We start from the raw sequence: 25,751 nt of genomic DNA, 5'->3' as shown, positions 1-25,751 counted from the left end.
ACCTTTCCTATCTTCGATGTCGTTTACGGCGCCCTCGATTGCTCCTGGGCTTAGATCCATACTGTCCTTTGTGGACGGAGATGATAGGGTTTGCAAGGCATGTCGGCGCGGTGGCGGTGGCAGCTTCCCTTTGTAGTTTGGTCCTCGGTACGTCCTGTGACGCCGTCGTGAGGCGCGCGAGGAATAATCTAGATCTGACACTTAGATCCGTGACTATTCCGGTTGCGGCGGCTTCTACTTAAGGGCGCTCCGTCCGTGACCAACAACGACGTGCCGAGAAAGACGACGAACCTTCGACGCCATTCCTGGCGATTATCTCGGTGCTTTTTTTCCGTAAAATTACGCGAAGACCGATCAATATTTTTTTTATTTCCTTGGTTGAAACAAGTAGTAAATTTCCTCCATTGCACAGCAACGAGGTCCATGATTTAGCAATTTCGAAACGCCTTTGACGATATGCTACTCCATAATTGCCATGAATATTTGCCAATGTTTGGGGGTGTAAATGTTTTTCGCTATCGCTAGAACTGAATCACTGCCACCGGTCAAGCCAGCCCGGCCCCCAACGGCGCGACCGAGCCGATCCGCACCGACGAGCCTACCCGCCGCCCCACCGACAGGTGGAACCCCTTCTCCCCTGCCCCACCGCCCAGCGAGGAGGGTCAGGTCGTGGGCGTGCAGCGGAGCCGCCGCGCGGGCACGGGCGCGGGCGGTGGTAACCTCACCTGCCACCTGCTCTCCTCTTCTCTCCCCATCTCTCTCTGTGCCTGCCGGAGGGGCGACTGCTCAGTCCCCACAGACGCGGAACGGCACACCTCCACCTCCACTACCACTCCCCCCTTCCCCACAGTAAAAGCGAGCGTCCTCGGTCCCTCCTCGGCGTCTCCGAGGCGCACTGGCCGGCTAAACCCTCTCCCTTTCCTTCCTCTCTCCGGCCGCTCCGCCGCTGCTAGGGTTTTAGGGCGCCGGTTCGGGGAAGGCGGGCGCCCCGGCGGCGGCGACGACGACGACGGCGGGGGCGGCGCCGGCGAGGTGGAGCGTCTGGTAAGCGCGGGGAGTTTTGTTATTAATCCGGGGCCGGGGATTCGATCCCATCGCCGCAATGCGGGCCGGATTCCGGCGATCGGGGGACGGGCCGGTGGGTCCCCCGGAACGGGGTTCTGGTTTTGGGGGCGGGTTTTGGTCTGTTTCATGTGGTTCGCGTCTCTGCGTCTGTATGAAGTTGTGGTTTTTTTTTAAAGAAAAGGGCTCTTGCCCCGGTTCCATTTCATCAGAAAATGATACCACAGAAGTATCCTTATTACAGCTCGCGGAGAGGATTGACCATCTAAACTGAAACATAGATCGAAAACTCATACTTCCTTTTTTCTAACCCCCGCATACATGGTCTCTACGATCACCCTTCCAGCAGTATACTGCTGTCCACGCCAGTTCCATCCTTCTGCCCTTTTCTTTATCAGGTACTGCACCACAGTTCTTTCTTCCTCAACCTGGCTCTGGCCAGATCAGCAGGGGAGGACGCCTGGCCGTCTCCCATAGTGAAGAGATGAGCCTCTCCACGCGATCTCTTGCAGCCTCTTTGCACAAGATCTTCCATTGATCGCAGAAACCTGCAATTTTTCCTCAGAATCACCTGCACACCCATCCAGGGGACCTTGTTAAAAACACATATCATTCCTGCTCCTCCAGATAACTCAGAGTGTAGCTGAAATAAGCATATTTTCAGCTTGCAGGGTTTTGTGTTTCTCCCACAACTTAGTCACATTATCAAAAGTAGGCTGGGGCATACACCCAGATATGATATGAATATTCCTCCACACCTCAGTAGCAATAGCACATTCAAAGAACAGGTGGTTAATATTCTCATACTCAGAGCAAAACAGGCAGGTAAGATCATCTAAGTGTTGTCTCTTACTCAAATTACTCCTAACCAGCAGCTTATCATGAGCAAGTAACCACATAAAAGATATGAATGTTAGGAGGGACATGAAGCTGCCATATTTTTGGGATATTTACAGGACAGATCCTCTAAAATTAATCATGCCATACGTGGATCTGGTAAGCGCGGGGAGTTTTGTTATTAATCCCGGGGCCGGGGATTCAATCCCGTCGCCGCAATGCGGGCCGGATTCCGGTGATCGGGGGATCGGCCGGTGGGTCCCCTGGAACGGGGTTCTGGTTTTGGGGGCGGGTTTTGGTCTGTTCATGTGGTTCGCGTCTATTAACTGTATATTATGTGACTGGTTTGTCCCTTCGGTTGCAGAGCGATGGAGGAGGAGGACCAATCGGCAGTGCTGGTCGCTGAAGGTGCCATCAAGAGCATAAAGCTCAGCCTCTCCACCGAGGAGGAGATAGTAAGTTCTTCTTCTTGATGATTTTACTCTCGGTTTTGCAGAGATGCATGCTGGGCTAAAAAGACTGTCAATGTGATCTCTCAAGTTTGAGAGAGCTGCCTCTGTTTCATTAATATTTGATTGAAATCAGTAATTTTGATTGGTCTGCGAGGTTACTTTGAACATTACTAATGTGCAAAATTTTGTGTTCTGCAGTGTACCTACTCTATAAATGACTGTCCTGTTACTCATCCTAGTCAGCTTGGGAATCCTTTCCTTGGCTTACCACTGGAAACAGGCAAATGCGAGTCATGTGGTGCCACGGAAAACGGCAAATGCGAAGGTTCTAAAACTACTTCTCATTAGTTTTTCTTCATGCCCCAAACATTGTCCTTTAGCAGTCCAGGACCCCTTTTCTCTTGTTACTAATAAAATCAATATGACCTTCCAGGGCATTTCGGGTTCATTGAGCTGCCTGTACCTGTATATCACCCGTGTCATGTCAGTGAGCTTAGGCAACTACTGAGCATGGTATGTCTGAAGTGCCTTCGTATCAAGAAAGGAAAGGTATGTATTGGTCAAAACAGCTTAATCTTACCATGTTATTCTTCTATACCGATTTCCCTGTTTCGATCTAAATCTTGACATTTCATGTCTCAGGTTAAACAGAAGAATGGAAAGGAAAATGTGTCGGTAACGGCATGTCACTACTGTCGGGTACTTGTCAACCTTAATACTCCCTCCGTCCCAAAATTCTTGTCTCAGATTTGTCTAGATACGGATGTATCTAATACTAAAACGTGACTTGATTTGGTAGATGCCATACTTCACTGTTGGACTGTAGCACTGAGGAATATATATATACTCAAGCAGTAGCCATTTATGTCAGTGTTTTGAATTTGACCTCACTCGTATTTAGTCCAAGTTATATAGGTAGCTGGTCTTTAACTTAACCAGAAGTCCGGTAGGAGAGAGCATATCCCACACCTCTTGTTTTATAGTGTTGGCTTGGTAACCTTGAGTATGATTGCGGGTTCTTCTTGTTCTTTTTTCTTTTTCAAATTGAAGTTACGCACATAGGTGCTAATTGATTGGGAAGTTCTTTTCTTTAGAGAAATGGAATGCCATAATAGTGTACTTGATTTAGTTTTATTTTGGTATGTGACATATTGTCACCAGAATTTACTGTACTCATAATTCCTCTCATGCTACCTATTCAGAATGCTACTGAAACTTGGAAGATATAACCAACAACCATGGCATCAGAGACTATCACCAGTGCCATTATTTTTATTTAAATCATTGAATGGCTTCCTACTTTACAGCATGTCACTACGACAAGTGCGATCTGGATGAGTGTCAACTGATGTTTCTCATCTTTATTTCTTTTAGGGTCTCCCGGCACTATATTTGAAGGAAATCAAGACAGAAGATGGTGCATTTCGTTTAGAGTTGAGAGCACCCCCAAAGAAACATATGACAGAACGCTCTTGGGACTTCCTTGACAAATATGGGGGGTTTCACCATGGTGGAGCCTCTCACTGTAGGACATTGCTTCCAGTAGAGGTAATAATTTCACCTTGTTCTGTTTTCAAGATGTTATTGTAGCTTCTTTGGACAGTAAAGATCCAGATACACCCTTTAAGTTTGGGAAGAACTATGCTGTTTGAAACGTTCCGAAAAATCTCAAGAATAGGTGATGTGTGCACAAGAGGTACCGACATGTGAAATATATATTTGCCGGTACCTTTCTTTTTTTGTTTTTCTGGAGGAGTACCCTATATGGCCAAGGCGTTTGGAGATATGACCGTCGCATTTTGAGGGTATCTTGTACCCTTATCTCAAGTAGTACAACCCGCAGGAATTTCCCAGTACCTTTTGACGCAAGAACACAAATCGCTGATGGGGGCTGCGGATTGTACTAGATCGGACGTCTGAGAAGTGTCGCTGGATAAGACTAGCTGGTGCACATGCCCAGATAGATGTTCTGTTTTTCTGTTTACATATTTACCAGATGAACTACATTTTCTCCCTGTCTTTCCACGTGTGAGGAGCTTTCATCCCTTGATAAGGTCAATTACCTTCGAATGATACATAGGGTGGTATATTCCGGAATGCATTTCTATACAATTACAATCTGTAGGGTGGTATATCCTGGAATGTTAATCTCATGAGTGACATCCATTCTTTACCCCCCAAAACATGGTAATGCCTAAAGTAAGGATCACAGTACCTGAGGCCCAAGGGCTAACAATTACTTGTCCCTTGATTATTTTTTACTGAGTTACCAGTGTTTTTGTATCCAGCAACCTACTATCTCATTCCTGTATTATTTGCCAGGCTTTTAATATATTAAAGAAGATTCCGGATGACACGAAAAAAAAGCTAGCTGCACGGGGATTCATTGCTCAGCCTGGATATGTGATGAAATATCTTCCAGTACCACCTAACTGCCTCTATATTCCAGAATTCACAGATGGGCAGAGCATCATGTCCTATGTGAGTTTTCTTCTGTGCATTTCCTGGATCTTTGTAATTTACTGACTGGTTTATACCTACAATATCCCATATTATTTTGCTTTTTGTTTCAGGACATCTCTATATCTTTGTTGAAAAAGATACTTCAAAAGATAGAGCAAATAAAAAAATCAAGATCTGGTTCCCCAAACTTTGAGTCACATGATTCTGAATCAGCTGATCTGCAACATTCTATTGGCCAATATATACAGCTCAGGGGAACTACAAAGGTATGTGTCATGATTTTGAAGCAAATTATCTAATTATTCATATTTAGATGGTGCATGAATTTTCAGTCAGACTGTTCAAGTTTGCTTCTAAATCATCACCTAGTTAAAAGTTACAGGATTACAATTGGTTCTATGAACAGCATGAATTCTTTTGTGTATTTGACAAAAAGTTAGGAATCTTCACGATATGATTGTGTCTATCCTCTTCTGAGTGTTAGCAAATTTCGACTTTCCATAGAATCATACCGAAGAGCTTTCTGGGCACTTGACCACATATTTTTTATCCATCACCATTAGAGAACTCTGGCACCTTCGCAGTATTCTTGGTAACCATCTCCTAGTGCTTGTTTATCAGAGCCATTTGCATTTATTTTCTGACCAGATTCATTTATGTCTAGTTTAATCGTGCTTCTTTTGATTCATGGAAACTCGACTCTTTTGTTTTGAAGGGTCCTCAAGACGCAAAGAGATTTGCAGTTAGCACAGATTCATCTCATTTGTCAACAAAACAATGGCTCGAAAAGATGAGAACACTTTTTATCAGCAAAGGATCAGGATTTTCATCACGCAGTGTACTTACTGGAGACCCGTATATTGGAGCAGATGTAGTTGGACTGCCTTCTGAAGTGGCAAAAAGAATTACTTTTGAAGAACAGGTTACAGATATCAACATAAATAGATTGCAAGAGGTTGTTGACAAGGGGTTGTGTTTGACTTATAGAGATGGTCAAACAACATATGCAATCACTGTAGGATCAAAAGGATATACCACTCTTAAAGTGGGTCAAACGATCAGTAGAAGAATTGTTGATGGTGATGTTGTGTTCCTTAACAGGCCACCTAGTACTCACAAGCATTCTCTCCAGGCATTTACTGTATACATCCACGATGATCATACTGTCAAAATCAACCCCCTTATATGCTCTCCTCTTGCAGCAGATTTTGATGGTGATTGTGTGCATATTTATTATCCTCAGTCACTTGCTGCTAAAGCGGAAGCATTGGAACTTTTCAGCGTGGAGAAGCAACTGACTAATTCACACAACGGAAAAGTAAATCTCCAGCTAGCGAATGACAGCTTGCTTGCTCTGAAGCACATGTCTTCTAGAACCATGTTAAGCAAAGAATCAGCAAACCAGCTGGCAATGCTCCTGTCGCTTTCTCTTCCTCCCCCTGCTGTGGTCAAGTCTAAGCCATGCTGGACAATCGCACAAATAATGCAAAGTGCGTTGCCAGCAGAATTGACATGTGAAGGGGATAGATTCCTAGTTAGGGACAGCACTGTCATAAGACTGGATATTGACAAAGAATCCGTTCAGGCCTCGTTTTCGGACTTGGTGTCCTCCATTCTTGCTGTCAAGGGACCAGGAGATGCGCTCAAGTTTTTGAATGCGCTGCAACCCCTTCTGATGGAATTCTTGCTTCTGGATGGCTTTAGTGTAAGCCTGCAAGATTTTAGTGTACCCAAGCCTTTGTTGGAAGAAGCACAGGAGTGTATTAAAAAGCAGTCTCTTGTACTGGAGCAGTCAAGGTGCTCGAGTAGCCAGTCTGTGGAAACAAGAGTTGACAACAATCTGAAGGACGTCAAACAACAAATTGCAGATTTTGTCGTGAAATCCTCTCGTCTTGGTCTTCTCATTGACCCAAAGAGTGACTCTTCAGTGTCAAAAGTTGTTCAACAGCTTGCTTTTGTTGGTCCGCAGCTCTACCGCGAGGGGAAGTTCTATTCAAGGTGTCTGGTGGACGATTGCTTCTCAAGTTTTGTCAATAGACACCCACCGATTGAAGATGGAGTTCAACACCCACCAGAGGCGTATGGTCTTGTGCGAAGTGCATATTTTCATGGTCTCAATCCTTATGAGGAGCTAGTACATTCTATATGTACAAGAGAAACTATTGTCCGCTCCTCAAGAGGGTTGACAGAACCAGGAACTCTGTTCAAGAGTCTAATGGCCATCTTGCGAGACGTAGTTATATGCTATGATGGAACTGTGAGAAACATCTGCAGCAATTCAATCATGCAGCTGAAGTACAAAGAAGAAGATGACACAGATTTTCCAAGTGCTATAGCTCCTGGAGAACCGGTGGGTGTCTTAGCTGCCACTGCTATCTCCAACCCCGCTTATAAGGCTGTCTTGGACTCTTCTCAGAGTAATAATACTTCATGGGAGTTGATGAAGGTAACTATGTTGTAAACTAATGTAATCACTATCATATGCATCGGTATCTCAAGCTATGTTGTACCTACTGTTTAACATTTTCTTAAACCAACAGGAAATACTTAAGACAAAAGTTAGCTATAAAAATGATGCGAAGGATCGAAAAGTTATCCTGTTCCTGAATGACTGCTCTTGCCCCAAGAAATTTTGCAAAGAGAAGGCTGCTATTGCAGTGCAGGGTTGCCTAAAGAGAGTCACACTAGAGGATTGTGCCACTGACATCTGCATCGAGTATGTATTTTCATGCCGTCATTCTAGTTACTTCTATACATTCTTTTTAGTATTTGTTGTCATTTGCGCCAAATAGCACGGATATGACATCTGCATTTCCAGGTATAAGAAACAAGTTAGTTTAGATGCAATTTCAGAAGCCACGCCAGCATTTGTTGGCCATATTCATCTTGAAAAGGTATTGTGATGTTTTTTTAGCTTTTCACATACAGGCTGTGTTTTTATAAGTATATATGATGCATATGAATATGTATGCATTTCTTGCAGGCACATTTAGAAAAGATAAACGTTAGCACTGATGAGATTCTTCAGAAATGCCAAGAAGTTTCTGGGAAACATGCCAATAAGAAAGGAACTCTTGGTCACCTGTTTAAAAAGATTACTTTCTCTACTTGGTAAACTTTTTATTCTCTACTCTGCATTGGGTTTTCTGTTACATCTTAGATACCATGGCTATTGCTCAGGACTGAGGTAGGCCTCATTTTAGCTGGTAGTGGTTACTGGATGCTGGTGACATGCTAATTTTGCTTCAGGGTATTGTATACTTGTGTTGTCTTCGATCAAGATGGGTAATGCCTAATATCTCAACATGAAAACTGAATTCTTAATGTTGTCTGTAAATGTTTCCTTCATGTTTTTATACATAGATTCTTTAACATGCTCTCTCACATGCATGTGTACTGTGTTGTAAACACATGCTGTGAATACCTTAGATGAAGACAAGATGTGGAAGATTATGTTAGGAAGTGAAGTGTTTCGGGATAGGGCGTTACGTCGATGACAAGGGGGAAATAAAAAATCTAACCACCGATTCGGCATCCCAGGATTAAAATTGTCACCTGTGTGTGGGCTAGTGAGATTGACCTATCTGATAAATAACCAACTCAGAATGAAATACTGAGGCGGCGAGTGAGAAGATGGCTAACCTCAATTGTAGCCATATGCACTCTTTGCGACCAAAATATCTTCACTCCATTGAAGTAGTATAGCTGTAACAAAAAAGAAGGGGAAAGGTCGATTCTGTAATGATGAAAATATTTTCCTACTGGATGATGATACTTCATATTCCGCCCAACTGCAAATAATGAAACCTTTTTAGCTGTATGCACAAGAATCAAGTTACACACAAAATGATTTTCTTTCACACGAAATTACTTTACTGCCCTTCAGTGATTCCTACACAAGCTAGCCCTTTCTCTTACATAATCAATTCACTCTTGCTGTTTAAATGTTAATTCCAACCCCTAAACATGACACCAAGGGTATAATAAAGGAGTAATCATTGCCAGTTATAGAATGACTTTATATGGAGAAGTCTAAATGGCTGCATGGACTTATTTGTGATCAGAGGGTTAACTTTGTATTTTCTGCATGTTCTTAGTTTAACATGAGGTTATCTGCTCTATAGCAATGATACTAAAACATGCTTAAGTATGTTAGAAATTTTGTATTTTCTTGTTGTTGCACTATATCCATCGTCTATTTGCTTCCTAGTCAATGCCCAAATCTGTTTTTAGTTATTCATACCAATGAACTGGCACCCTGCACCCGTGTGACTGAAGCTTAATCCATTAATGTCATAATGGGGATTTGTCTTGACACAAGGAGCTTCAGTACATTATCAATTGGGAACCACCTCTTTGTTATGTACTATTCAGTGTTACCACACTTTTGTCTGTTTAACGCGACATAATCTGTGATTGCTGATATTATTAAGGTTGATCTGATGGATATTTTTTCCTCCTTAATCTTGGCAGTGATTGTTCATTTGCGCAGAAGCCGGGTGATGGGAAGGTTCCATGTTTGCAGTTCTCTTTTTCTGAGGACATCCCTATGTTATCTGATTCCGTTGAGAAAGCAGTGAATGTGTTAGCTGATTCTCTCTGTGGTGTGCTTCTGGAGATAATCATAAAAGGTACTGTTAGCTGCAGAAACTAGTCAGCCATGGAAATTTCATTCATTGCATATTCTTAAATTACAGTCTTTTGTTAAAAATAAATTGGTTTCTCCTATCTTACTGGATGAAAGATCTGATGTACTGCACTTTGATTTGTCAACACCTGTCGTATATATATCATGCGTATAGTCGGTAGTCGCCTATTACTGTGTTCTTGGATGAGGCTATTGTTTTCAGTGGACTGGTGGTAGGGCATTCTGAGTTCCTGTGTTTAAGATGCTTAGGGCCAGGTACTGAACTCTGAACACACTTAGGAACCAAAACAGTAAATTTGTGACTAATGTTTTCAAGTGTCTACTCCTTTTGGGTGTCCTCACATGCCCTATTTAGGTGGCCTTTGTTTGGGCTGCAGCTAGTGATTCTAGATTCTAGGCCTTCCAAAATCAAAATCTGAAACAAACACATCAGATTCCTATCGAGCTTCGTAGAATCAATTCTAAAAAATGAACTACCAGACGGGTGAATCCGTAAGCTGCAATTTTGGCGATTCTGCCGATTCTGCAGCTTCCCACAAAAGAAAACGATTCGTCCTGAGCCGTTGCCCCTATTTGCAGTCCAAATTACAACCAAACTGCCACCGCAACCTTATCCAAGCGAACTGTCCCAGCAACTAGTCTCTCCTGCCGCCGCCGCTCTCACCCCACCCACGGTCGTTGCTCGCCCCGTCCTCCTCCCATCTCTTCCGTCCGATCCCGCTACGGACCGCCGCTGCTGGCTCACGCCCCCATCCTCCCGCTGAAAGCACGAGGGGGCAGAGGCGGAGCTTAGTTGAAACAAAACATGGCCGTGGCCCGCCCAATCCACGACCAAAACAGTGAATAATGAAGGCAAAAGTTGGGTCATGTGGGAGAAAAACAATGCGTTCCTTCAGCTTGGCCCGCCCAACAAAAATTGTGTAGCTCTGCTACTGCGAGGGGGGCCATCCCGAGATGGTCTGGCCGGACGTCACCCCGTTGGGCCGAGCATCTGCTGACCATGGACGCCGGCCTCCCACAGGGACTCACCAGTCGTCGTCTCCTGTGGCGCCCATGGGTTCCTGCTGTGCGTCCGCCTCCCACGATCTCTGTTGCTACTCCCTGCGTGGACTTTTACCTGGGATAGCACGAGGCGGGGAAAGCACGGCCGTGGCAATGCTTGCTGAAGCCGTACGTGTGCAGGTGCCTTTCATTTGCATGATCTTGTGAGAAGAATATGAGATCAGTTAATTTGCACCTAACTAGTATACTTGGAAAAACAGCTAATTTGCACTGAATCAGCATATAAACGTCATGCTCAGCATTCAGGGACATTACTGACATTTCACAACCCTTGCAGTTCCTAGAACTATCCAACAGCAGGTAAACAACAACCAGCTTCTGATTCTCAGGAATCCACAACCACAACTGATTTTCAGGAATCCACAGCCAAAGTGATTCTCAGGAATCTGTAGCCCAAACAAAGGGGGCCTTATACCTGCATACTTTGATGATGAATACATATCCTTTTATGCAATAGATGCATGCCATTCAGCTGAGATTTTATAATCGATATTTTCCTTGAAAAAAATGCAAATTTGTCAGTGCAACAATACAACAGATTTGCCAACTAGTTGACATGCAAACGGATGATTGCTGTCTGGGCCTACAGAATAATAGCATGTGTCATGTGGCAATTTGCTGTTCCATTTCATTTTCTGGTCCACTGATTTTTTTGTTGCAATGTTATGCGTAAGAAATTAATGTATATATACTCAACTATCTTTTTCTCCAAGAGGACATTAAAGATTTTATTTAACAATTTTGGTGGTGTTCTACCAGCTTCTTCTCTTAAGTGTGCGAAGGATTCTCCGCTCAAGTTTTTTTCCCATTTGCTCTGCAGGTGATCCTCGAGTTCAAGAGGCTAAAATTACGTGGGTTGGGTCTGATGCAACGTCTTGGGTTAAACATACAAAGAAGATATCAAAGGGTGAGCCTGCAGTAGAAATTATTGTTGAGAAAAAGGAAGCTATGCAGAACGGTGATGCATGGAGAATTGCCATGGATGCATGTATACCAGTCATGAACCTCATTGACACACAAAGGTCAATACCTTATGGTATTCAGCAAGTGCGAGAACTTCTTGGCATATCATGCTCCTTTGATCAAGTTGTTCAGGTTAGCCTTGCATTTATTTGCAAAAGCTTGGGAGTTTTTTTTTTGTAAAAACTGAAGTGACAAAGGTTTCAAATACTTGGTAGGAGTCCTGTTTTTTTCCTTAACTTAGGATGATCTTTGCAAAATAATCTTTTTTTCCGAACACAAGTTTGACTGTACCTGTACCACTGGGACTAGCTAAAGTTATTTGGTTTGTTAAATATGGTTTTCCTGTAAATACTGTACTGAAGCTTCGGTAAATATATTAATAAATCAAAGCAAGATTTGGTTTTGGTAAATACCAAACTAATCAAAGTTGATGTAAATTAAAAAATGAGGCATACTTTTAGGAAACATGTAATGTCTGGGTTAAGAGAGAGGGAGGGAGGGGAGTAGGAGAGAGATTGAAGGCAAGGTAGAGAGCTCCGCTGTGGTGTTTTGGTGGGTGGCTAGGCGGCGTGAGTGGCTCTGCCTGTTGGAGAATTTTGCTGTGAGAGGAGTTCGGCAATTGGTTAGAATTTTCTATTTTTATACCAAACTAACCGAGGCCATATGGTTTTTGATTTTCATGCATACCATAAACCAAAACCATACTAAGTTGATGGTTTGGTTCTGTTTTTTGGGTTCAGTTTCGATACTGACATATCGTAAATTTGTCGTTCAATTAAATCTGACATGTATTGCTGCCTAGCGATTTACCTTTCATCCTGCTTGACTCAAGTGTTGTAATATTTATTATGAAAAGCGATTTTGCTACAACTGTTTTGCGGCTGTTGATTTGTGCCGCACCTGTTGTCAACTTCTATCTTTATTTATGCCCTATTTCATTAGATATTTTTCTTGCTTGATCTTTTGTGCAGCGCCTTTCGAAAACCATGAAGACGGTTGCTAAAGGAATTCTGAAGGACCATTTGGTTCTTGTGGCAAACAGCATGACATGCACTGGGAACTTGAATGGGTTCCACAATGGTGGTTACAGGGCGACCTTTCGTTCATTAAAAGTTCAAGTACCTTTTACAGAGGCCACCTTGCTTGTAAGTTCATTTTGAGATTTCCTGATTTGTTTTATCACCACATGCACTATGCTGATTTCCTGATCTTCTGTAGACCCCTATGAAATGCTTCGAGAAGGCTGCCGAGAAATGCCATTCTGATTCATTGGGTTCTGTGGTCTCATCCTGTTCGTGGGGCAAGCATGCAGCACTTGGTACTGGGTCATCTTTTCAGATTCTTTGGAACGAAAATCAGGTAAGCTAGTTTTTCAACCCACTGGAGCTTATGATTCATATCAGTAATCGAGCTTGAGTCAATATTTAGTGGGGGTAAAAAGGTCTTCAGATGGTAGGGCCAATCAAACTATTTTCTTTCTTACTACAAAGATAATAATTTGAATGTTGCTATAAAGCCGTTCCACTGCATGATCCAACCATGTGAAATTACACTTCTATATTTTAACTAGTGGAGTGGCCTGTGCATTTGCACGGCTAGATTGACTACATATTGTAATATATTAAAATTTCACAGTCTACTGCAGAGTGCAGAGGTGACCGACGCATTTGTCACTTGCCTTATTGCACTTGTGTTTTTTATGTACTGCAATTACATACCTCCATATGCTTATATGCATGCGCATCTTACTCCTATTAATTGACTTATTGTTTCTCCATCTGAAGCAATGTAATTATTGATATCTTTACAAAACTACAAAAGGTGCTAGAACTTTTTCGCATCCCTGATATTCAACGCCAAAAGCTGACCACTTAAGAAAAAAGGCCAGCAATGTAAATTTTTGGATTATTACCTTTGGCGCTGTGAGGTCAGAGTGCAAATAATTGGAGCATGTGATAGGCTAGCAAATGCTTTGTTTTCTCTTTTGTGGCATGCATGTCAATAGGTGCTTTGTTTAATGAACACTATTTTCAATATGGTTGGGTTGTGCTCATCTATGAGGCAAAGGCTGAAAGCAATTAAATTCTTCTGTTTTCTAGGAAAGCAAATCAATAAATGCATATACTACATCACTAATTCTGCAGTAAGTCTTGTTGTGTTGGGGAGTCCTTGTTGTGTGTATGTATTATTCTCTTATCTGACTCATGGTTGATGCATACTGATGACCAGTGACCTTGTCGCTGATGCATGCTAGAGACCTTCTCGAGTATGCATGCATGGTTGCCTCTATCCCCATGGCATGATCATATGTCCATGGCAATGAGCTGTGTTGTCGCTGATGCATGGTCTATTGTAAAATATGCTAAACCGATATTTTATGTATTGCTGTAATTGTAAGTTTGTACCTTGGGCTAAACATAGTTCTTGAGGATCTTTCTTATTGCAATCCTGCCACAACTTTCTACTTGTGAGAAACCATCTAGCATATAGACACCAAGATTTCTTTAAATCTCAGCCGTTCTTCTTTGCTTTTTAAATCTTGCCTGTTCATTTTCTATCGTTTAGACACTATTATGAAGATCTAATGGATGTGATCTGTTTAGGTACTATTATGTAGATCTAATGGGTACAATCTGTTTAGGTACGGTTATGTAAATCTAACAGTTGTGATGTACTAATAAATAGATGGTCCACCAGATCAATGGCTCGATGTTTTACTTTTTTTGTTGTAGTTTCTAGTCTATGTCTATTTTTGACACTCTGCTTCTAGTATATAAATAACATATTTGATCATCGCAGCTGAAAAGCAACAAGGAATACGGTGATGGCCTGTATGATTTCCTGGCCTTGGTGAGGACCGACCAAGAAAAGGCTGCTTACACATTCTTGGATGATGTGGACTACCTTGTTGAAGACAACGCAATGGATGATATTTGCTTATCACCGGAAATGGATGGGATCCATGGTATGCCCACTTTTGAAGATGATCCTGAACAGCAAAATACTGAGAAGGACAGCTCATGGGAAAATGGCACAACGGCGGGTGCAAGCTGGGAACAAAATGCAAATGCTGGGAATGATTCTGGTAACTGGGGAGGAGGCTCAACAGTGGAGAATGATTCCACTGATTGGGCAGGCTGGGGCACTGGACCTGCAAATGACAAAAAGATTGTATCCGGAGAACCAGCTGAACCCGACACTTGGGCTGACCAGGGTGCTAAAAAGGATACGGAAGGAGGCTGGAATAATGCAGCTGCAGCTGGTGACACAGGAGCTGCAAAACCAGCAGAGCAAGACAAGTCATGTTGGAATGCGCCCCCAGCAGTGGAGAATGATTCCTCTGGTTGGGGAGGGTGGGGCACTGGAAACGCAAAGGACAAAAATATTGCATCTGAAGGATCAGCTGAAGTCGATACTTGGGCCGATCAGAGTGGTAAAAGGGATACTGATGGAGGTGGTGCTAGCTGGGACAAAATGAAAGTGAAGGATCACAATATGCAGCAAGACCAATGGGGTCATGTGCCAACCCAGAATGTTGATGCACAGGATGATCCATGGGGGAGTGTAGCAGGTGTGGCTCAACCTTCTACCGCAAAGCATATTGATGCACAGAATGATTCCTGGGGGAGCATGGCAGCGAAAGCTCAAACTTATGCAAGGGATGATTCCTGGGGAAGTGTGGCAGCTAAAACTTCCACTGCAGAGCCTATGGACACAAAGAATGATTCCTGGGGAAGTGTGGCAGCTAAAGCTTCTATCACAGAGCCTATGGATGCAGGGAATGGTTCCTGGGGGAGTGTGGCAGCGAAGGCTCAGACTTCTACTGCACAGCAGGAGTCCTGGGGTAATGTGTCTGCTTCACCATCAGATAATGCGTGGGGTGCTGCTCCGGTTTCCCAGGGACCTGATAACTCGGATGCAAAGCAGCCAGATTCTTGGGATGGCTGGGGTTCTGCTGCTCCAGTTTCCCAGGGAGATAGTTCAGATGCAAAGCAGCCAGATTCTTGGGATGGCTGGGGTTCTGCTCAAGCCGATGACTCGAGTACTGATAAATGGAAGACCAATGCTTCTGGCAACAACAAAGGCTGGAAAGCAGATGGATGGGAGGCCAAAGAAAACCGGAGGGACCAAAGAGACAATCCAGGCAGGCCCCAAATGAGGCCTCCTGTTGAGAGGCCACCAAGACCACGGTACGAACTGCCAGCTGAGGCGAAAAAGGTTCTACAAGAAATTGAACCCATTGTAACAATGGTCAGAAAGATCTTCCGTGAATCAAGGTAAATCATCTCACAGTTTACTTGTTTGCTTTGTGTGCTTCATGGTTGCCAAACAGTTATTTTGTTTATACCATCTTAAATATATTTGTTTTTGCCATTATCTTAAATGTTGCAGTGATGGCATAAGGCTTCCCCTGGAGGATGAAAAGTTTATCATAGAAAAAGTTCTGGAGCACCACCCTGAAAAGGAAAAGAAGGTGTCTGGTGAAATTGATCATATAATGGTATGGATTCTTGTGCTACCTTTTGCCTTCTATATATATATTTTTAGTTAAACACCTTTAGCTTTATTCTGAAGACTTAAATCCCTGAGTTGTTGAGATGAGCTGCTCCATCTCTCTAAAAACTTGGCCACCTGCTGACTGCACTTGCCTGCTTGCCACAAAATAACTACCACCTGACAGTCTGTTTTTGGCACCACTCGCTGATAGCCCTTCTCAATGGCTAGCATTAAGCCATGAGTTCCTGCAGTTGTTGGATCAACAATCCTTAGTATTTCGTTTCAAGCAGCCAAGAGTTGTCCTTCAGCATTCTGAGCTACTGTCCCGATCTGGCAGCTCAACCCTGAGATGGAATGTGTTATTGTCTGACGCATCATAATAAAACATGCAAGATCTTAACGGCCTCGTTTGATTTCGCAGGTCAACAAGCACCACGTTTTCCAGGACAGCCGGTGCTTTTACGTGGTGTCATCAGATGGGACCCAAACAGACTTCTCATACATCAAGTGCATGGACAACTACGTGAGGAAGAACCACGAGGAGCATGCCGAGCTCATCTGTGAGATGCACTTCAAGAAGCGCAACCGCGATCGACCACCAACGGTCGACGGAGGCGCGGCACCAGCCACTGAAGCCGGGGCGTCTCAGCCGGCTCCAGGCGAGGACTTGGAAGCCGCTCTGCCAGGCCCGCCGCCAGGAACTCCACCTCCGTCTGCGATCACCCAGCAGGAGACTCCAGCTTCTCCGGCTGCGGCTCCAGAAGATGATCTGCCTCTGCCTCCTCCCCCTCCACTGACCCAGCATGAGGAGGATGGAACGCCAGAAGATGATCTGCCTCTGCCTCCTCCTCCTCCACTGCCCCAGCAGGAGGCTGGAGCGCCAGGTTCAGCGCCAGAGGCAGGAGCCGTCGATGACAAGTGGGCAGGAGGTGGCGATGACAAGTGGGCGGGAGGCCCGGATGACAAGTGGGTCTAGTGGTTGCTTAGGGCGTGGAACTGAACTGAACTGAACTGGTTGTACATAGATGCTCGTAGCGTCCCCTGCTGAAAAACCTTTCTGCTTGCCCTGACAGACTTGATGTAGAGGGGTGGTGGCGGTAGCCGTTGTTAGACCTGATGATGGGCTTCGTTTCCTGTCGTATGCGATGCGTCTTCTGGATGAACCCTGTAAATTCTGGGAGGTCGCCCCGTGTGCTGCCTATGGTAATCGCGACTAGTTTCGACCCTTGTTTGATCTCCTTGGTTTCTTGTTGGCGTGGTGTGTTTGTTTACTTCCTCCGTCTCTTTTTCTTTTGGATCGTAATATCTGGGGAATGTCTTCTCGGAGCGTTCTCCCCCGTGAACCCCACAGCAGTGTTTTCCACTGAACTGGCAGTAACTCATAATGTCCAAAAAAGAAAAACTTGTAATGATCTCGTCAAGCCTTCCGATCCCGATCGGACGCCCGAGAAAGCCCGACCCCGCGCCACCTAGACAAAAGAGTCGGTCTCGCCTCCTCACACCCCACTCGACAGGCTCCACACCGGACCACCTCGCCGCCACCACCGCCCCGCCGCGTCCCCCGCCGCGATCAACCGCCACTTCCCCCTCGCCTTTCGCCGGCGGCCTCCCCGCCACCGCCATGCAGGCCCGCGTCGTCGTCTTCCCCATCAGGGGCCGCGCCTGGTGTTTCGCCCGCCCGCGCCCCGTCCTCCCCGCCACCTCCGCCTCCGCCTCCGCCGCGGGCAGCGGCGCTCTCCTGCCGCCGCCCACCCTCAAGGACCTCTGGCTCGGGATCTCCGCCGGCGGCCGCACGGCGCCCGAGAACGCCGAGGCCGTGGCCGACTTCGTCGCCGACAAGGTGCTCGATGGAATGCCCCCCACTCTCTCCCCCCTCCTCCGCCCGCCGCATTCATCCTTTCGCTATGCGTGTCTCTTAGCCTGTGCCTGCGGTATACGGTCTTAGGTGGGCATGAATGAACCGTATGATCTCGGCAGCTCCAGCCGAATGTTTTTGGTTCACTTGATGTGGCCGCAGCAAAACCGGCTGATCTTGTTGATCCGATGATGCTAAACCGTCCTGGATCTCACCGTGGCTGCGTTCTATTAATTCGTAGAATTTCGTTTTCCAATGTTTAGTTAACATGCATTGATATGTACTGACGTTTTCAGTTGAAATCAATCTGTTGCGACTTGCGAACACTGAACCTTGTTGTGAAATGCCATCTTCCACAGATTAATTTCTAGTTTTCTACTGTCACCTTGTTGAGAAATGCCATCCTCCACAGATTAATTTCTAGTTTTCTACTGTCTGTTCATGCTTGTAAGTGAGATGTGATATACTTGGGCCTCCACAGGTCCTTTCTTCAGCAGGGAAATGCATTAACAAGTGCGTGAGGTTTATTTTGTCTAAGGATGAAAATGGTACAGAAACAGTCTTTCAGAGGTAAAAATATAAAATTATGAAGACATAAATGGGATGACGACTTCCGGTTGAAACACAAATGGAAGTGAAATTTCTGGATTTACACACAGAAATTTCTGTTTTTCTTATGCATGTATTCCGTCCTCATAGACAGCACATAGCTCTGTCTGTTTCCATGTCCTTTCCACCCTACTTGTATTCCTCCATAGTAAGATCCATTGCACTAAAGCATGTGCCACTGTAACATGTTTAACCGGGCAGAAGTTACTCGCCAGGGAGAACCAACTATTGATTGAGTAACTAGCATATTGTTTTCGGGTGTGCAGATGAACAGGGCGTGGATTGGTTTCGGCAGCGCGCCGGAGGGATCAGTAAAGAGGCGGATCCACAGGTCGGGCGTTTAAGATTTGGCGTGTGTTGTGTGGAAGGGCGTGGCAAGATCGATCAGACGCTGAGCTTTGTTGTGGTGCAGCTTTGGGTTAAAGCTGCTTTCGCGGGTGCGGCCATCAGAGACTCTGTTGAAGTCACTGACCAAGGATGTCTCCATGCTTGAAATCGTCCACCCTGCAAGGTAATTGTTGACAAGCTTGCGTTATTGTTTCTTCATGGCTGTAAAATATGCATGCCAGTTGAGTTGTATTTTTTTTTCTTTGGGTTTGTGGTGTTCAAATAGTTGGAAGGTGCTAGTGCTTACTGAGTTGGTCTTCAAAACAGTTGGTCTTGTATTGCACATCTTCTGATGTTCGTGATTCTGAATGTAAATAGTACTACCTCTGATCCATAATAAGTGTCACAGTTTTGAACTAGCCCGAGTGCAAAACAGCGACACTTACTTTAGATCGGAGGGAGATCTGTTATTACTGAAGGTACATAAGTAATATGCCATTAGCACGAAAAAAAATCCTATGAGACCGGGTCTCTTTTCCAATTACGTGAGACCCCACCCAGAAAACGACACGTGTCTAGCACATATCTCAAAGCATCTGCTTCCCCAAAGATATCCCCAGCCGAGCAATCTGTTTAAACCGTGGAGCTCAGACTATTAGCATCTTCTATCTCCTTAATCCCATCTAGTGTGCAGCTTCAGCTAGCGAGCCATGACTCAGAACCAATCGCTCAATTGGTGATGGCTACTGGCGAACCACTTCTGCTCTATTCCAAAACTACAGCATCGTATTGCTAGTTTGTTACTAGCTTGTTCTTTTATCCTTAGCCATCTTCGTTGTACAAAAACCATCCAGCCTACCGGCCTCCAAGGCCATCGCGGCATCGCCGGTTCACTGTACTGCAGAGATGTGATCAAAATGACATGCTCTGCACCTGCAGATCGCCTCCATCGGCGTGGCCATGGCCGTACAGAGTGAGAGTCAGGCAGGCAGGCCGGTTACAGCCACGGGTAGTCAACTGTCATTAGGAGAAGGCTAGCCACGAGATAGACATTGCCGGCCGATGGAAATTTGGCAGAGATGTAAAGCTTGGAGAAGAAGATGCTTTGAGATGGGTGCCAAACCCGTGTCATTTTCTGGGTGGGGTCTCACGTGATGGGGAATGAGACCTGGTCTCATAGAATTTTCTTCCCATTAGCAGGGAATATGCATTGCCGCCAATGATAGAACTAGTTAACTATGAGCAGGAGACAGACATATGTATATATACTTTTAGTATATTTAGATGGGTTCTGTATGATGAACTTTGTGCATATATCTGGCTTCAACAATTTTTGCAAACTTGTCTTTCCCTGCCATGCAGTTACCTGGCATTTTTGAACTCACATGCCTTCTCTTACCCCCCTAAGTATTTATTCTAAATCATAATTTGTAACTGCAGTATAAATCCTCGTCTCGTGCGCCGACGCCTGCGGCACATTGCTGTTAGGTGATTGCTTTATGACCTTACAAGTGTATTGTTTACTTCGATTTAGATCTTTCCTGACACCTTTGTCTCTACATGGTTTTTGAGTATTAGGGGTGCAGCTATTCACAAAAAATATCTGTATGGCAGCATTTGCATGCTTCCAGTAACGAGCGTTTTCATGGTAAGAATTTAAGTGTTAGCTACAATCAATGAAAGTGTGCCTATTGGATTTATTCAAATGTATTCCAAAGATATTGCTATTTTGTATCTGTCGTTGATTTTACTGCCGTTAAGAGTTGATCAATGATATCATGAGATCTTCTTTGTGATGGTTACATCATGTACATATTTGTTTTTGCTGCATTCTAGCCTTCTAGGTTGCGCACATGTCAGTTGGTTGAGGTCTATTACTTGAAGCAACTTCCTTGTGTGCTCGCTCTACTTTGTGGCTTAGTACTTCAAATTAACAAAAGGAAAATAATAAGGTCATTTTGTGTATTGTTAAGATTAGAGAACCAGATTTAGGTTTGTGGAAGTATGATTTACATTCACAATGTTCATTCAGTTAATGAAAGATAAAGTCATGGCATGTATTGTGTGCTGATTGTTTTTGTGGAAGTGTGGTTCATTCTATCCTGTAAATGGTTTAGTAGTTAATCATTTATGATGTAGTTATTGTATTTAATTATGCTGGTTACTGGTTTTACCATCATCTGGTTAATCAAAGGATCTGATTGTATGATGCATTGTTGTATTTTATTACATAAGACAAATAACTTCCATAACAGAACACTCTTTATTCATCTACAGGTACTGCCTTTGCCAAACATACCATTTTTTTGGACGCTGTTTCGAGCTTATTCTCACTGGCGAGCTCTCCAGGTTCAAAACATGTCAAACATATTCCAGTTTGTTTGAATTTCAACTTGTGAACATATACTCCCTCAGAAGTCAGCACTGGTATGTAGTGTGTAGGGCACAATTTGTGCACAAAAATTCCAGAGGATATAAACTATAGAGGGCATGTAAGTCAAATACGTTATTGAAAGTCTTGTTAATTAGGAAGGGAGTTATTGGCAATGACGCAGTTGCTACTTGGTGACTGTTGGATGGAGCTATACTGCATTGCATGTCTTCTTTTGTTGGTAGAGAGCTAGAGATTACACTATGACATACATAGCAAATCTGTGTCAGCAATACATGAATGGAAATATGTAGGTTTTTTTGACATTTATTTTGATGCAGGGAAGCGAGAGACTCCACTTGCTAGTTTCAGACTGCTCAGGTGAAGGGAAAACCCTTCTCGAGAAGAAAAATGGAATGAGTACAAGAAAGGATGACGACTCACAGTATGCTCCGTGGGTAAGTTGACTGTAACTTCAAAATGAGTAAAACCTTCAGATTCTTATATCCTTGGGGTGCCTCTGGCAGTTGGTCATCTCTTATTTGTTGTTTGAATTAAAGTCGGTTCTGAACGAATAATGCCATGAACAGTAACATGTATATTACCATCATTGATGATTAAACATAGGACCTCTCATTACAGATAAGACATACTATTAGCTAACTGGATTCTTATCACTTACCTACTGTGACCATATTAAGAGAACCTGGAATAAATTTCACATAATTGATTTAGACATGTGTTATACTCAAATATGTCCACTTAGTTATCTTTTTAAATGTACGCTCCTAGGAATTGTGCAAAAGAGATTTGTGGAAGTATTTAAACTAAAACAATTTATCTACTTTCATAGAGTTCTTCAGTTTACTAGGCATGATTTGTTTGACCTTGGGTGTATGCCATGTGTGGTGTATGCCCTTGCATACCAGCAAGCAAGCATATGTGTGCACAGAGAGTCATGGATGACCATGGCTTTGGATTGACGAATTTATGTTATAGCTTTCACCGGTAGCTATTTAATTCAAAAACGGATGAGTATTTTTTGGCATGCCAGACTTCACCGTATAATGAGAAATACTCCCTTTGTAAAGAAATATAAGAGCATTTAGATCACTAAAGTTGTGATCTAAACGCTCTTATATTTGAGTAATCGTCACAATCAGACAATCAGTTACTTTAGTATTACCTTTCTGTAGTTCGTATAGTTGTTGACTGGTTATACACCTAATGGGTGGTGTGTACAGTTAGCCTGTCTGGATTATATACAACAATGATTAGGTGATTGGTGCAACCACTTGTTCATCTTACATGGTAATCACAGCATGATGGTAAAGATGATATTTGCACCTTGGCCTGAAGTACTTACCGGTTTTGGCATAGCTTTCATAGTGAATTTGTAGTTTTCTAGCAATCAAAAATCAAGCGTGTCGATGTTTTTCTTTTTTGGTACGTGATGTAATAGTTTTGTGTTGAATTTTAGAAGTGGCATTCTCATTTTCACTGCAATTAACCCTGAATATTGTTGGATGGGCCGGCAAATATTTAGAGTTCCATATTTAGCATCATAAGATGATTGTGTTTGGTATGTGCATTTGTTTAATATAATATATCTCCAGAAGTTAGGTCCAAATAAGACATTGGGGTCTGGGGTAATGGTTGTTTGCCAGTCTACTCTTTGTTCGTTCTGCGGCCTCAAGTTTATCTAGATGAGGTTGTTATATTTGAATGACTTTATGTTAGGATAGTTTCTTTGGTGCAGTCGGGGTTTCGCCCTGCAGCAGGTGTTTCGATGACGAGCACCTGCAGTGGGTTTCCCGGCTGTGCGTTGAACTCGCTCTCCCCTTTCCCGTCTCCTTTCTCTGGTCATGGACAGATGTATTTCCGTTATTCAGTTAATGGAAAGGGGTTCAGAAAATATATATTTGAATGACGCTTCTGATATCATGCCCATGGGGCCTTACGTGTGACTAAAATTATATTTGAGTGGCTTGTACCATGCATGTCATGTCCTGAATGGTAAAATGTACTCCCTCCGTTCCTAAATACAAGTCTTTTAAGAGATTCCACTATAGACTACATACGGAGCAAAATGAGTGAACTTATACTCTAAAAGGCGTCTATATACATCCGAATGTAGTCTCTATAGTGTGGAATCTCTAGAAGGACTTATATTTAGGAACAGAGGGAATATATAATATAAGATTACACAATTGAGAAATTGATGATCAAACATGGAACCTCTCATCACGACATGTGATATACTATTAGCTAAACTGAGTTCTTATCACTTACCTACTGTGACCATATTGAGTGAACCTGGAGTATATTCACAATGAAGTTTGTCAAAAGGTTCCATGGAGGGTTCTTCGGGCCGCTTGATTGGTCTAGACATGCTGCGTCTTTAAGTATACGCACCCAAATGAGATTTGTGGCAGGAAGTAGTTCAATTAAAAAGTCATCTACTTGAACAGAATTCTTCTATTTAGTAGGCCTGATTTGTTTGACCTCGGGCGTATGTCCTTCATACTTACATGCAAGCATGTGCGCTATGACCATGACTTTGGATGGATGAATTTATTGTTAGTAGCTTTCTTCTGGCATGGCAGACTTCCTGATAGAACAATCAATCATTGAGCAATCATCACAATCAGACAATCAGTTCTGTCAGTATATCTTTCTGTTGCTCATGCAGCTTGGTGTGGCCAGCCTGGGTTATTAAACTTATTATAGTACTACATCATTAGGTGATCGGTGCGACTGTTTGTTCATCTTACATGGGTAATCACAATAGTGAAAAAGAGGATACTTGCACCTTGGCCTTGAGTAGTTACCAGTTTTGGCACAGCTTTTACTGCGAGCCTGCGAATATATAGTTTCTCTGGCAATCAAGCATGTTGATGTATAACTTTTAGTTGAAATATAAAAACGATATTTTCAGTTTTACTGCAATGAACCATCATCTTGTTCCCCACAGAGTTCATTGTTTTTCTTCACTTATTGGAGTTCTCACTTCTCAGCGCTCTATAACCTGCCCCCACTACGAATGGACAGACAAATCTTCAGAATTCCATATTTAGCATCATAAGATGATCAATGTTCTGTAATATAATACATCTCGGGCAGTTTTGTCCAAATAAGAGTCATTGAGTTGTGGGGTAATGGTTGCTTGCATGGTTGCTCTTGCGCCCCTCTTATCATATGCATGTAGGCTCATGTGTGACTGAAACTATATTTGAGTGAATTGTAGCATCCATCTCATTTCCTGGATGGTCAATTATCTTACTGTGGTTATTTCATTCAACAGAACTTTCAGCCATCACAGAAGCTCGATGGGTTCCTTAAGAGGAGAGGCTTGGACCAGGGTCTGGATTGCGACACTATTTCAAGGATATGCCAGACGTACGACTTGGACAAGGTTGATGTCCTGAAGTACAGGGATCTGGAGTGGCCTAGCTCAGCTTCTCGCACTACCTAGGGTGGGCTAGCTCAGCTTCTCGCACTACCTAGGGATTCTTTGCCCACCGATGTCTGTACGGTAAAACAACTCTACTGGATGATAACTGCTGGAGGGTGATCAGGCTGGATCTTTTTTGCTTGGGACATGAACATTTAACCAGCATGGCGGATCATGCGGTGCCCGCATCAATCTGCTGTTAGCTTAGAAAGCTGAGAAACTAAGAGGACCTCTGAAACCGTAGCAACCCCATATGGTGACCCCCCCGTTGCTCTGTACCCAGGGTGTAAATAGAGTTTGGTGGTGACCTTCTACACCTGCCATTTCAGCACCTCTGGGTGATAGGAGACTTTACCTGCTCAAATCAACAGCTGGGTACTGAGGTTGAACATGACCTTTTTTATTTTTGTTTTCTTCTATCCATGCATCTGAATTCTGAATCCATCTTTGGTCAGATCTGAATCTTGCCAGGATCTTGTCTCTGCAAAGCAAGCAAAAAGAAACTGGTCTTTATGCTGACGTGTTTGTGGTGATTTTCACTTTGAAGACCAGCTTCTTATTGCTTATCTTTTGACTGATCCAACTCTACTTACTACATCTTCCATTGATTGCCATGTCATATGAAGGGTTTTTTAGTTGGAAAGGCCGGCTGCCAACTAAACCACGGAGAAAAAGTTTCGAAAACGACGTGGATACATCATGTGTTGAGCGCGATGTCTTTTTGGCTATCTTTGTCGCAGATTGTGATCCACGTTGGTCGCCTACGTTGATGAGATGCCCAGCCTGTGGCATGCCCATGCACCGCCTAACAAGTGGGTCGCTGCTGTCAACTGAAAAAAGAGTGGATCGCTCGATCCAGTAACTGGGTTCATGATGAAACAACCGTAAGTCCCAGTATTTTGAGTAGTGTGCTTTCCGATCACGAAACAACAGCATACACAAAAGAGAGTGGGATATAACTTGAAATTGTAACCTTGTGTGATTATCGGAAGCAAACTACACGTACATAGAAACTACCAAGTGAACGACTCACGCTCTATGGACAAATCCGATGGAATGCTATGAATTGCTAGTCCGATCTCTAGTGGCTTCCTTTTCTTTTTAGGCCTCCTTTGGTTTGCAGGAATTCTGAATGGTAGGAATTTTGTAGT

The 25,751-nt window shown here is 43.6% G+C and overlaps 2 protein-coding genes across 2 annotated transcripts; both read left to right on the top strand.

The window, feature by feature from the left end:
• Positions 1-749: 749 nt before the first annotated feature.
• LOC123132286 (DNA-directed RNA polymerase V subunit 1) lies at positions 750-17,209 on the top strand. Its single transcript, XM_044552078.1, has 19 exons — positions 750-1,044; positions 2,264-2,354; positions 2,550-2,676; positions 2,785-2,900; positions 2,994-3,050; positions 3,726-3,899; positions 4,674-4,832; positions 4,925-5,080; positions 5,530-7,260; positions 7,355-7,530; positions 7,633-7,708; positions 7,798-7,925; positions 9,288-9,445; positions 11,345-11,619; positions 12,459-12,632; positions 12,706-12,846; positions 14,287-15,764; positions 15,880-15,988; positions 16,406-17,209. The coding sequence occupies exons 2-19, from the start codon at positions 2,268-2,270 to the stop codon at positions 16,958-16,960; spliced, it is 5,877 nt and encodes a 1,958-aa protein (XP_044408013.1). The 5' UTR covers positions 750-1,044; positions 2,264-2,267; the 3' UTR covers positions 16,961-17,209.
• Positions 17,210-17,348: 139 nt separating this feature from the next.
• LOC123132287 (uncharacterized) lies at positions 17,349-25,042 on the top strand. Its single transcript, XM_044552080.1, has 9 exons — positions 17,349-17,824; positions 18,715-18,779; positions 18,861-18,959; positions 20,216-20,263; positions 20,354-20,423; positions 21,053-21,124; positions 21,488-21,604; positions 24,451-24,622; positions 24,655-25,042. Exons 1-8 carry the CDS (start codon positions 17,369-17,371, stop codon positions 24,619-24,621), a joined length of 1,098 nt encoding a protein of 365 aa, XP_044408015.1. The 5' UTR covers positions 17,349-17,368; the 3' UTR covers position 24,622; positions 24,655-25,042.
• The last annotated feature ends 709 nt before the right edge of the window (positions 25,043-25,751 follow it).

This window comes from Triticum aestivum, chromosome 6A (genome assembly GCF_018294505.1).
Source record: "Triticum aestivum cultivar Chinese Spring chromosome 6A, IWGSC CS RefSeq v2.1, whole genome shotgun sequence".
NCBI lineage: Eukaryota > Viridiplantae > Streptophyta > Magnoliopsida > Poales > Poaceae > Triticum > Triticum aestivum.
This window is presented reverse-complemented; position numbering and strand designations above follow the sequence as displayed.

Bases quoted from the DNA above. Each gene is read 5' to 3' on its own strand.
- LOC123132286 (XM_044552078.1), top strand. From the start codon at position 2,268: ATGGAGGAGGAGGACCAATCGGCAGTGCTGGTCGCTGAAGGTGCCATC. The intron at 4,833-4,924 runs GTGAGTTTTCTT...TTTTTGTTTCAG, and splicing joins GGCAGAGCATCATGTCCTAT to GACATCTCTATATCTTTGTT. The intron at 12,847-14,286 runs GTAAGCTAGTTT...TGATCATCGCAG, and splicing joins TTCTTTGGAACGAAAATCAG to CTGAAAAGCAACAAGGAATA.
- LOC123132287 (XM_044552080.1), top strand. From the start codon at position 17,369: ATGTCCAAAAAAGAAAAACTTGTAATGATCTCGTCAAGCCTTCCGATC. The intron at 18,960-20,215 runs GTAATTGTTGAC...TTGTAACTGCAG, and splicing joins GAAATCGTCCACCCTGCAAG to TATAAATCCTCGTCTCGTGC. The intron at 20,264-20,353 runs GTGATTGCTTTA...TTTGAGTATTAG, and splicing joins CTGCGGCACATTGCTGTTAG to GGGTGCAGCTATTCACAAAA.